The sequence below is a fragment of the Sturnus vulgaris genome, chromosome 9, assembly GCF_052056855.1.
Source record: "Sturnus vulgaris isolate bStuVul1 chromosome 9, bStuVul1.hap1, whole genome shotgun sequence".
NCBI lineage: Eukaryota > Metazoa > Chordata > Aves > Passeriformes > Sturnidae > Sturnus > Sturnus vulgaris.
The window spans coordinates 17,139,468-17,152,670 of record NC_142251.1 but is presented as its reverse complement, the minus strand read 5'-3'; the positions used below and the strand labels follow the sequence as shown (position 1 = coordinate 17,152,670).

The 13,203-nt window shown below is 36.5% G+C and overlaps 1 protein-coding gene across 9 annotated transcripts in view; it reads left to right on the top strand.

The window, feature by feature from the left end:
- The window catches only part of EVI5 (ecotropic viral integration site 5), a 73,536-nt gene that overhangs the window by 12,233 nt on the left and 48,100 nt on the right, over positions 1 to 13,203 (top strand). For 7 of the 9 annotated variants that reach the window (XM_088169972.1, XM_088169969.1, XM_088169974.1 and 4 more), the window contains exons 2-10: positions 201 to 252; positions 508 to 737; positions 4,677 to 4,866; positions 7,829 to 8,053; positions 9,022 to 9,096; positions 9,735 to 9,860; positions 10,632 to 10,775; positions 11,786 to 11,875; positions 11,983 to 12,080. In XM_088169972.1, coding sequence (XP_088026098.1) covers positions 244 to 252; positions 508 to 737; positions 4,677 to 4,866; positions 7,829 to 8,053; positions 9,022 to 9,096; positions 9,735 to 9,860; positions 10,632 to 10,775; positions 11,786 to 11,875; positions 11,983 to 12,080 — 1,187 coding nt within the window. In that variant the 5' untranslated portion in view covers positions 201 to 243. The remainder of the gene's footprint in view (positions 1 to 200; positions 253 to 507; positions 738 to 4,676; positions 4,867 to 7,828; positions 8,054 to 9,021; positions 9,097 to 9,734; positions 9,861 to 10,631; positions 10,776 to 11,785; positions 11,876 to 11,982; positions 12,081 to 13,203) is intronic. The other 2 variants (XM_088169973.1, XM_088169970.1) reach the window with 1 other exon arrangement.

Here is a 13,203-nt window from a genome sequence, read left to right as displayed (position 1 = left end):
TACTCCTCTGTTCTGGTACTATAGCGATTAGTGAAGGTGAGCAGTGGGTGGTCTGGGGGGTTACACTGATATTCTGCTTCAGTGTCTATCAGTAAAGTAGTTGATTGTTTCTATATTTCTACAGTTTCTGTGCCATTATCTTAGTTTATCAAGAGGTTTTAAAATAAGCTTTTATTTCTATTTATTTTTATAATGGGAAGTCGGAGCTGATCCTGGATCCTGTGGTATTTCTGTACTGCAGAGATGAGCTCTGTGAGTATACATCAGGAGTTTCTCGGGGTTTGTCTTTGTGGATTAGCAACATACTTGCATGTTACTTCTATAATACTGTATTGCTGGTGATGCTTGTGTTACTTCTGACAGCCTTGGGGTCCTGGAGAAATAAATAATCTCAGTGTTGCTTTGTGCATATTGTACATTTTTTCCTTTGTTCGATGCAGCAGGTTTGCTGGAAAAAATGAATTTAAAAAGGACAACTTTTGCATCCTCTTCTTTTTGCCAATGCAGGTGGCGACAGACAAGGTTGCAGGCAAGCTGAGCTCCACTCTCTCATGGGTGAAGAACACGGTATCACACACTGTCAGTCAAATGGCCAGCCAGGTGGCGAGCCCATCTGCCTCCCTGCACACCACATCCCCCTCCACCACTCTGTCCACTCCTGCCCTGTCACCATCCTCACCAACACAACTGAGCCCAGACGACTTGGAATTACTCGCTAAACTTGAGGAACAGAACAGGTGAATGGAAAACTTCTTGCTCTCCAAAGTGCAGTAATGAGACTAAAATTGGTTAATTGTAGCTTAGAGGATGTTAAAGGGGAATGAGTTAAAACCTGGTGGTATAACGCTTCAATTTGAAACCCTAAAGGCTTATGAAGTTGTATTTTTGTGCTGTGTTTTCACAAGTTATGTTTTTGTGGAACTCTAAAAGGTGTTTTTCTCTCTTGGTTTTACAGGAGTATTTATAGCTGCCTCTAATAGTAAGAAATTACACTGATTTTTAGTATACAATTTAAAGAAGGGTATCTCAGGGATGAGACTTGTGTATAATCTTATTACCTTCTAAGATCATAATTATAATTTCTATCAATTTCTTGAAATCTTAACTATTTCTCAGTTATTTTTCCCCACTTCTATCCAGTTCTTGTTTCAGCTACATAACCTGCTATGTACAGAGACAGAACAGTGTTCAGCTGCCTTCTTGCTGTTGCACTAGTGGTGCCAGATGCATAGTGTCTTAAATTAATTAAAAGTAAATTCCTAATCAGTTTTTTCTGTTCATCTTGCCTTTTTATGTATAGTAACAGTTTTCATGGTAGCCTTTCCATGAGTGCCTATTTAAATGTACCATGTACAATTCAAGATGCAAATTTCAGGTGGATCAGTTGCTCTTGATGTGCACAGTGATGCAAATTCGCAATATCACTAGGAAATTAAATTGGACTGTATAATTTCTTAATGCTGAATTTCCAGAAGCCATACTCATTTGTACTTTTGAGACAGAACTCCTAAGCCATCTGTCCTTTTGCAAAATCTGGTTAGATTTGACAAGTATGTTTCAATAGTTTTTGAAAGGTTGGCTGTAAAGAACTTGAGCTCCAAGTAGATTTTTAGACTTGGCAGGTAGCTGCAGGGCTTTGTTACCTACTAGAGATGGCTATCCCTGAGCTGCAGTGAAGTCAAGATTTGATAATTTATCTCAAACTACCTTCTGTTCCAGCTTCTGTGAGTGTGCTGGCCTTTGCACTGAGGCAGTTGAAGTACTCTCTTTTTGATTGGGTTGGGTTTATTTGGAGGTATTTTGGCTTAATTTTTTTTTTATTGGTTTGGTGGGCTGCTTTTTGGTGGTTTTCTTTTTGTGGTGTTTTTGGTGGGTTTTTGTTGTGTATGGGTTTTTTTTGTTGTTTTTAAAAAATATTATTCTTATTCTTGGTTGGGAGAGGTTGTTTGGTTTGGGGTTTTGTTTTTGTTGGTTTTATTTGTTTCGTTTTCCTTTACTGAGTCAGTTCTGAGGGTAGTAGCTTCCAGTGGAGGAAGACAGTAACTGGGGGGAGGAGAGACAATGCCTGTGTGTCACTTGGCATGTCTTCTCTCATGTCTGCATTCTGCAGCCTGATAGCAGCACAATTTGAACGGAATTTGATACATCTGTCCAGATTTTGACAATAGAAGGAAGCTTCCAGAACTACTATATATGCTCTTCCTTGCCTTCGAGGATGAGCTCCATGTATTTTTTGCTGTACAAATGAAAAATTATCAAAAGAAGCAAAAAATGGTTAAATAGTGCTTTTAAGAAAGCTAATTTGCATTCAATTTAAGGCTTTCTAGTCTGCTCATGACAAAGCAACTAACTTGTATTTGAGAGGCAAACTGCTCTTTGGACTGCTTATCTATGTTGGAGTGTAATGCCTTTAAATCTACAGCCTTCTCATTAGGGCCTGCAGTCAGACTACCTGCCTTGTTGGGAGAACAATGTGAGCTTGAGCTTTCTGTCTCAAGTCAGCTTTCTTCATTTAGTAAGTAAACTAGCCAGTCTTGTCTGGTTTTATTTCATTTTAGCCAGACATGTTGTTAGTCCCACACTAGTCTTGTGTGTGAATTCTATTTCGAGGCTGCCCTATCAAGGGTATCTTTGCTGGTGAGATGCTGCCCTTTAATACTGAAATTCGATGCTTTTATGCGGGCTGCACTGTACTTTCAGAACAGTTTGCATCTGCAGTTTAGCACAGTGGCACTTTGTTGACAATTGTACTCTGTTCACAGGGAACCATTCTTTCTGCTTGCTGGAAGAACTGCTGCTGTGGATATTTGTAAAGGTTTTGGGTTTTTTGTTGGCTTTTATGTCAGAAGGAGAATATAAATTAGGTAACAGTTAGAAAAGGGAAGAACTCAAATTGTTTCAAGGTATGTCTTGTAGCATTCTGTAATCTAATTATACTGAAAGTCCCCACAGAATAAAGAGGAAGCTCAGTCCAGAGTCCTGGTGGAACTGTTTGGCATTAGTAAATCATTTATAAAGTTTTAAATGAAAGAAAACAGTGACTAAACGTTACAGAACTTGCGACTTACTGTGAAAAGAACTTCCTGTTTTCAAATCTAAGGAGAATGAGTTTATCCAGGTAAGGTCAAATTGCAGAAACTTAGTAAAACTTCTACAGAATCCTGTGAAAACTGGAAGTGTCTCATTAGAACCTCGTTTTTATAATCTTAATGTTTATTCTATGCTTTTTCCTTTGTGATTACTTTGAATTTGGTGTTTAGGCATTGATGTGGATTGAGAAAAGGAGTTTCAAACTAATTTTTCATTATGGATCAGTATAAGCCAGATTTCTAAATATTTGAAGTGGATTTTTAAGGCATTTTCTTCAAAACCAGATTTTATGCATTCCATTAATAAATGGAATGTTATTTGAATTTTTTTAAAAATAAAATTCCAAATGAAAATTTTTCTTGAAAAGACTTGATTTTTGTTTTTTTTTCCCTGAAGTGTTACCATTTGACTCTTTTCCAAACAAAATACTCCTGAAGAAACTGTACTATTTGCCTTCATGAGTTAAATTACTTTTTCCCTTGCTTTCATAAACATCAGTAGGTGAAAGCTAGGTACAGGGAAAGCTAGTATAAATATCTTTATTGTAGCAGAGAGCTTAAAAATTGTAGATATGCTGAGATTTCTGTACCATTCAGATACTATATGCCTTGCATTATATTTTGTTAAATATCTAAAACATAACCTGACCTTGCTGAGATGCTGAGGGATGAACTTTTGTGCTATTTTTTGAGAAATTGTTCAACCACGAGGCTCTGATGTACTGATGTTGGAATTCTTAGGAGTTAAAGCACAAATGAAATTCTTGGTATGGCGAAATACTTTCAAGTTATTCTGAATTCTTGCTCTTACCTAACACATGGTATAAAAAATTTCCCCTGCTTATGGGGTTCAATATTAGTTGAGGATAAACAAAGCTTTGCCTTTTTGCCACATCCATGACCAGAGCAACCAGTTCACAGAGAAGTCTCCTCAGGATCTTGTCTAGCACTTGACACATCTTTATTTGTACTTTGCTGCTGGATAACCCCAGAAGTTCTCACGTGTGAGCTCCTCACTTTAATTGCATCTTCGTTAGCTCTACTTAAGCACTTCTGTTGCCTTGTCCTTGGTCTGTAGGTCTGGGATTTCTCCTGTGCATTTATAAAACACCATAGTGGTTTGTGAACAGTTGTCAGCAAATATCAGTTGTTTTAAAATTACTTCAAAGATTTTAATTGTTCTGTCTTTATTTACACTGTCAGTTTTTAAAAAGTTTAATCAGGTAGACTTCTAGGAGGCTAATTTTTTGTCTTTTAAATTACTGTATTTTTTAAAGTTCTTTGACATTTGATGTTATCATTGAGTATATTTAACTTCCTTAGGTTTTCTTTGTCAGTCTGATGCATGACAGCTATGGGTGACATTTCTTAAAATTCTGTAGTGTGAACTATTTTGTCTGCAGATTTTCTTGCTATCTCAAGAGAAAGCAGTAACATTGAACAGTTCTTTTCACATTTAGTCCAAATGAATGCTGGTAAAACTGTTTCACTGAATCTCTGGGTGCGTTCTTTGTCAAGAAAACAATTAATAGTGTGATCCTTTGATTAGAAGAACTTGAATTTGGTTTTTGTGTGCTTTCTTTGCAGACTCTTGGAAACAGACAGCAAATCCTTACGATCAGTAAATGGGTCAAGAAGAAATAGTGGATCTTCTCTTGTATCTAGTTCATCAGCTTCTAGCAATCTCAGCCATCTTGAAGAAGACTCATGGATCCTGTGGGGGAGGATTGTGAATGAATGGGAAGATGTACGAAAAAAGAAAGAAAAGCAAGTTAAGGTAGCAGCTGGAAACAGTTTTTTGGATCTATTTTTAATGTGTTAAAAGTGATACTGTTTTATCTTTGTGATGGGCTTATTCTTTTTAAATAAATATGTAATACAAACTTCCAGTTGAATCTTTCCATCCCTAAGCCTTAGTGCTTCCTTTGTAACCTTCCTATCTGCTGTCACCCAGCAAATGTCTCCTGGTGAAAACCAGATGCATTTACTGTATCTTGAATACTAAAGCTTTCAGTTTACCTCCGATGAGAGATTTCCATGAGTACAGGGATGATTAGCTTCATGTTTCCAAAAATGGAATTACTGAAAATCAGCTTAAGGGCATCTGATAGCTTGATGCGATGATTATGTATGTGTATGCTATGCTGCTATACACTGAGCAGCTCTCTTTTTAAAGCATTCTTAATAGGAGGGCTGAGAATTCTACTCTGGGCTACAATGAGTTTAGGTTTTTGTCCTTGCCAAGTATGTTGACCCCAGAGATGACCTTAGGCAGGAGAACACATAGTTTCTAAATTCTGGATGGATTGGACGAACTTTGACCCGTATGTCCAGTCTGGGTTAGTTGTGGTCATGTACAGAAGTGGAGTTCAGTTACACTTTAAATTCAAACTAAAAGGCATTTAGTGCATTTGAACATATCCATGTTTCAGTGGCAGCAAGCACAGCAGCGTGGGATTTTTTTGTTAGTAGGCAAGTCTGTTCTGCTTTGGTTCTTTATTGGCTGTAGTCTGCAGTTTTATGTGCAGAATACAAATGTGTCAGGGTCTTTTGAACAGTTTGAAATGTGTGTCTATGAATAGGTTGTGGGAAGGCAGAACAATGGGCTAAAGTAAAGTATCTTTTATATGAAGCAGTTGTGAAGAGAGAACATGACTTGAGAGAGAAAACAAGAAAAGAAAATGAACCAAAGATTTCCTGCTTGCATAGGGAAAGCAGTTTCTGGAAAGGTATTCCAAAAGGCCATGAAAAGAAGGCCATAGGAACCTGGCAAGAGAAAGAAGTGAGATGGTAATAAGATCTGGTTAGTTAGAATTTGTTTGAACATTTTCTAGTATCCCAAGTATCACTTGATTTTACAGCTGGCCAAGTACAATTTGAGGAGTATTTGACTAACTTTCAGGGAATATTTAATTATATTGCTGATGAATATTAAATTGAAAACTAGCCAAGTCTTCCTTTGCTGTTGAATAATTCTCAGTATTTTTTGTAGAAAGTCAACCTTAACTGTGAGTCTGCATTTATGATGAATATCAGAACTTCCACACCTATTCGCTGATTGTGCTAAGAGGTACATAGGTAGCAGCATAGGTGTCTTTTTGTCCTGGCTGTAAAAGCTGGTCTTAGGTTACTAGAAATCTGGTAAGTTTTTAGGTTTTAGATGTAAGTGTCTATACCTTCCTCCAAAGATAATGTGTTCCATCCTTTACATCTCTCAATCCACTTCAGGACTTGCTTCTTATGTATGGAGCACTTCTGAAGGATGACTTAAGTCCTGCTGTTCAGTTCACATGACATCCCTAGTAGATGTGTTTTCCTGCTGTTCCTTTCAGGAAAGTTGGAAGGGTTAACTCTCTTATTCTGTCAAGCAGGTTCAGTAACAAGGCATTAGCAAGAAGTTTTTTGCTTTATTAGGAGCCTTTGAAGCTTTAGGTGACTGATGTACACTCCGGTGGTGTTGTTGACAAGGAGACAGTTGTGTAAAGCTGATGTGTTAGGGTTCTTGTCTTAGAATTGGCAGTGTTTTAGGAAAAGCACCTTGCTGTTTTGTTGTAGGCAGGAGAAATGGTTGGAGTGGCATTACTATGGTGGTTTTGAAGAAGGATGGATTGAGAGCTTGGGGATATTAGAAAATGGGGGTCAGTGGTACAAAACTCCTACAGCAGAGTTCAAGCTTAAGAAAAACAACTTGAAAGCAAGAGTCTCTTTGAAAGTTATCAGTGTTGCACTAATTAATTGTAATGTTGGCAAAGTAGGAGAAATGCGTGTAACAAACGCTAAGAAGAGCAATAGGAGATTACTCTGCCTTCAGAGTAAATAGTAATGAAATAAATTAGCCTTTAGGAGACAGAATACTTGATAACAGTTATTAAGGTACAAAAAGGAAATGGTCTCTTTAAGACTATCTTCTAGGTCAGACTGATTCTAGTTGGAGAATGTTCCACCAAGACAGTCTGTTAAATTCCTGAATAATGCTTCTTTCTCAGTTTTCAGATCAAGCAACAAGACTACTTGTCCTTGTGGTGTTTTAAAGGACGAGTAACAGGTTCTTAGGTGTACTCATCTGGGCATGTTTGAATTGTATAATACCTAGCAGATATTTTTTCAAAGCATAAAGTAAATTTAGTTAATCTAGTAGGTGTAAACTTAATGTTTTCTTGGTCCAGTGTCTTCAACTGCATTTAAATCTTAGACGATAACTTGGAAATACTGGCACACCAGAGAAATTAGACACAACTTGTCAAGTTTGTTAAATGAGAGTTGTACTGTGCAAATTTTTTGTTGCAGTTGACTATGCTGCGGTTAGTTCTACTTTTTGACATTTACCTATTTTCGAAGTAATTTTTAGTCAGTGATTTCTTAAATCTCAATTACTACAAATATTACTAAGGGTGTTCTCTTCAGTAATCTTTCATGAAATATAGACATAATTGTATTAAATGCTGTTTAATGGAAGTTCTTGTATAAAATTATTTGAATATTCAGGTTTTCACGTAGCTTGCCATGGATGAGGAGCTACTTTCAGTAGCTAATTTAGCCACTAAAAGTGATTCAGAGACTGCTTACTTTTGTTAACTTAATAATCCCACTACATTTGGCATTATAAACTGTATGAGTAGTTTTTGCCATGATGTAATTTTTTTTTTTTCTGGAATTGTGAGGAACTTGAAGTTGTTTTTTCTCTAGGTTTATTTTTTGTAACATTTTCAGGAAATATGAATTGTCTTTTTGTGCCTTAGGAGCTGGTTCGAAAAGGGATACCTCATCACTTCAGAGCAATTGTTTGGCAACTTTTATGCAGTGCCCAAAGCATGCCAATTAAGGATCAGTATTCAGAGCTTTTAAAAATGACATCTCCTTGTGAAAAATTAATAAGAAGGGACATTGCTAGAACATACCCTGAACATGATTTTTTCAAAGAAAAAGATAGCCTTGGGCAGGAAGTGTTATTCAACGTAATGAAGGTGAGTTGGTATTTCAGCCCTTGAAAATATATTAGCAAGAACATGCACTAGCTTGGATTGCCTTATACATAGAGAACTTGCACCAGTTTCGTGTGTTGTAAGTTTTTTTTAAACCATAGACACTCAAATGGTTTAACAAATCCCATTTTAGTTTCAATGGCATTCCTATAACTTTTTTTATATCTCACAAAGTTAAAACCAAGTTGGCATTAAAACAAAGTCACATAATAACTGCTGATAGTGTAATGGAATGAAGTGTGCCAGTAATTGAAGTAAAGTGTTGCCCAAGACAAGAACATTGGCAATCAGAACTAGAATTTGGTTTGCAGGTATTTCTGGAGTGCACATGGCAGGTACAAGCTAATGTGCAGTTGTTCCAGTGCCAAACACAAAATGAAAATGCCTATGTAGCATTGTTTGCATTACTTAGTCTTCTCTAGAGGTTAAACTTTGAAGGTCACATCTTTCCATAGAACATAGTCTCAACAGAAAAGTTGGCAGGATTCCAAATCGTAGTAATTTCCATAACTCCAAAACAAAGATGCCATGTGCGTAGAGATCACCACATTTCAGCCATCTGTAAATAAAACTGCAACACATTTTTTTCTGAAGACAATTTGTTTCATTGTCTGGTCTGTCTTCTATAAAACTACTACTTTGTGAGATTTGTATGCCAGTAGTCTCTTATCTTTTGGCAAATTCCTGTAGTTGAAAACTGCCTGTATTTTTGGTAGATATGCCTTAGTTTTAGCTTTGTAGGTGCTCAGAGAGCAGAGTTTGTAGCAGCAGGTGGAAACTACAATATCTGACTAAAAACTTCTGGATAGGATGTCTGCCCTTGTTGGATTTGGGGAGAGGAAGAATAAAGTGTTAACAAGATAGCAGGATGAGCTATAATTACTTTTTATTTATAAGAAGGTTTTAATTGTTGAGAGTTTTAACTTAAACTTTTGAACTTTATTTCCCAGGCTTACTCTTTGGTGGATCGTGAGGTTGGATACTGTCAAGGAAGTGCTTTTATAGTTGGATTATTGCTTATGCAGGTAAAAATATTTAAAAATAAATGAACCTTTAAAATCCACGCTAGAATGCATAATATACTGTGGTGATTTATTGGAAATTTCTGCAATGGTTTTCCTTCATAATTTTGTTACAATGGAGTTGTCAAGGGCAGCTGTTTTGTCTGGAAATTAAATGAGATTTACTTTGTGTCATTCTATTTGCCAAGATACTGTATTGGAGTGGGGGAATGTATTTGTTTCTCAGAGCTAAGGTAGTACTGGAGGCTTGCAAGCTATTTTGGTGAGTGATATTTAAAAAATAAATGAACTTCTCATTTCTCTTCTATTACATAGAATCTCCTCGGTTGATTTGAATATCTTAAAGCTGCCTTTGTATTATTGGTTTTTGGTTTATGACAAAGTAGGGTATATAATAAGAAATTTACAGACCTCCTTCAGTTTAGAAATTATTTGCTAGAATTTAATATATATAAAAGTTCATTGGAGTAATTGGCTGTAAATCCCTTAAACAAAACAAAAACCTCAAACCAACAACCAAAAAAAAACTCCACTGCGTGCACAGGCACAAAACCCCAACCCTAAATCCTCCCAGGCTTTTACTCTGATATATCATTATATTTGTCCAGAGTTTTTACTGTGCTTCTTTATTTTTGATATAGATGCCAGAAGAAGAGGCATTCTGTGTGTTTGTTAAATTAATGCAAGATTACAGACTACGAGAACTCTTTAAACCAAGCATGGCTGAACTGGGCCTTTGTATGTACCAGTTTGAATGCATGATACAGGTACATACAAAATCTTATCAAACTTGCTCTTCAGTAACTATTAATAAGGAACTTGGGAGTTACAGCTCAAGAGCAGGCATGTCTGTTGGCTAACAGGCTGTACTCTTGACAATAACTAGTTTCAGAACTTCAGAAGTAAATGCATGTGGCTCTATGAGCAATTTTTTTTAACCTTTGGCAGACAGTGACTGGATTTGTGTTGCTGCAGTTTAAGCATGTGAATGTTTAATTTTGTTTGAAAACTCTGAAAGTCCAAGTCTTCATAGTCAATTTATAGCATCTTAAAGGATGAAAATTGGTAGATACCCTCATAAGTAGAATTGAAATTGTTTTCAGATTTGGAATGCAAGTTCTTCCTGGTTAGGCTGACGGAGATAAACAGGTTTCTGTTTTGTGATCCGGTTTCTAACATGATGATCAGGGGTGAGATATTACATAGTCTTAGATTTTGTCAGCTCTATTTAGTAGGCCATTCTAGATATTACTCAGGGATTTACAAGCTTGACTTCCCCATAGGATCAGGAAGTGTTTTTATTATCTGTTTTACAGGGTAGACATTCTTTAGGGCATTCTATATTGGGACTTCTGTTGCATGGTTCTTGATAATGATGGGTCATATCTTTCCTAGTCCTGTTGCTAGTACAGACAGCTGCTATCTGTACTAAGTATCAATTATTTTCTTGTATTCAAAATTTGTCAAAAACATGTCTGCACTAAAACTACAAGCAGAATCTCAACATACTTGTGTATTTTATTCCTCTTCTTTTCCAGGAACATCTTCCAGAACTTTATGTGCACTTTCAGTCTCAGAGTTTTCACACTTCTATGTATGCATCGTCATGGTTTTTAACTATATTCCTTACAACTTTTCCACTACCAATTGCAACGAGAATATTTGATATCTTTATGTCTGAGGTAACTACTAAACAGTAGTCATATGTTATATTTCAAGAGGAGCTGTTGAAAGCAGTTATTTAGGTAGTGGTATAAATCCCATCATGATGGACAAATCTCATAGTCTTGCTTTTTATTTCTTATGCATATCAGATTATTTTAAGGGAAGGTGTCTGTGTGTGCAGTTTGTCAAGGAAGAGCAGCTAAGTGACTGAATGTTGATATTGTATGGAGCTTTGTGCTCTAAGCCTGTTGAAGTGTTCCCAAATCAGTTCTTTCTGGATGCAGTGCATTAGCATTGCATGCAGCAGGGACATCCATTCCTCAGTATTATGGTGAGTTTGCAGTGGAAACTAATGCTGCTTTTGGGCCAAAGTTAAAGTTCCTTGGGGATATGCAAGCCAAGAAGACGGAGTGTAAGTTCCTTTTATTGTCCAGATGATGGATGCCAGAGAAACTTAGGGAATTATTCAGTGTCATTATCACAAAGACACCTATGATGTGTTTAGGGTTAGAGCTTTGCATAATTGTAATTAGTAACAAATCATAGCTTATGCTTGCTCTGCAGTCAGCTTTTTGAAAGCAGTGTCAAAGGTGGATCCTTTCAGCTTGCCCTCAGGAAAGTCCAAGATGGGGTATATAGTGAGACTTTTTATTTTTCAGTAGTTTAACTGCATTGTACTGTGTCTGAAATTAAAATAGCTTTTTTGAGAAGTACTGGGGATTTTTCTATTAGATGTACTTAAAATGGTTGATAGAGCTGACCTAGAGAATTCCTGTCACTTGAGATTTTGCCTCATCACTAACTTCTCTGAAGGAGATGTCTGGCACCAGGACAAATAGCCAGACTGCTTCTCCTTGGAACAAAAAAAGGAACACAGAAGCAACTTGTTCAGAGATTTTTTTCAGTAGCTCTTTTACTTGTGCTTTCTTGGGTGGGATTTTCAATGTTAGTAAGTAGTAGAAAAACTGTACTGTTGAAAATGCACTGAATATTGGATATATTGGATATTTTTAACTTCTCTTTTCAGGGTTTAGAGATAGTATTTCGAGTAGGTTTAGCATTACTTCAGATGAACCAGGCAGAATTACTGCAACTTGACATGGAAGGAATGTTACAGGTAAGCTATGGTCAGAATAATTTTAAGAGAGATCTGAAATGTGTAGTGTGTGTGTATTTCCTTGCAGCTTTTAATTATATGTAATCTTGTGCTCTGATTGCTTTTAGCACTTTCAAAAGGTCATTCCACATCAGTTTGACAGTGGTCCAGACAAATTAATCCAAGCATCTTACCAAGTCAAATACAATGCAAAAAAGATGAAAAAGTAGGTATTACATTTTGAGAAAATAGATTATACTGTTGCTGAGTTACTGTTTGTTTACCCTTAAGAATTGTTATTCAGTGTTTCATTTTAAATTTCTTAAATATAGTAAAGCTATCTCATTTACAAATTTATCTCACAAAAATAACTAAAACATTTGAAGAAAACTGCATGTTATGGGGAATTACAACACTTCTGTTAAAAGGAACTGAATAGGATGGCTGGGTAGGGGGGTGGTTTTCTGGTGGGAGTTTTTGGGCTTTTTAGGCTGAAGTACAGAAGGGAGATGAAACTTTTATGATCTGGCCTAAATTCTAAAGATTTTTAGTTCTCAGGAACTGAGAAAAATAATCATGGTGCTAGAGTGTATTTGTAGTCAAAATCTGTTTAAGATATAAATTATTAAACCTTTGTAGTAACATTGGCAACAGTAAATCAACTTTCATTTGGGATTTGAAATCTTTGATATCATTGCTTCTGGTTGTTGTTGTTAAGGTTAGTTGCATGTCTCTTCTGCCTTTGGTAAATTCGGTTTTGATTAGCCAAGCTGCAGATTGTGTGATTTGCCAGGGTTAAGTTTGGTGGGTCACCTGGTGGTTGTAAAGTATTATATGTTCATTGTTGCACTGCAGGTTGAGCCCAGGGTCTTCCAAGCTGAATTTGTCAATCTTTTTCTTTTTGTCTGTCAGCAGCCTATGATCAGTAGAGTGAGTAGTCTTCTCTAAAAAGGAAGTAACAGCAAAGCTTTCAGGAAAAATATTTTCTTTGCAAACCAGTACAAGTGTATGTAGTTGAAAATCCTACCATTCCAAGTCTGAACTTCCTGATGTGCCTTCTGTAGACACATTGTTATCTCAGGTTGTGGGTTTTTCTTGCTGCCTTTTATTCGGTTTGCTGGGGAGAGGCTAAAATTGGTTCATGTTTAAGGTATTTTTCTCAGATTTCTTTGCATCTTTTTCTTCCAGGCTTTCCAAGCTCTGATTTCTGTTGGCTGAATCTATGGAATTGATGACTGTATTACATAAAGGGGTTATTTCAGAGTAGCTCCAAATTGCTGCCACTGTAATGTATCCAAGCAAGCTCCTGCACTTCAGAGTGCTGGTTCAGTCTGTTCATATCTACTGAA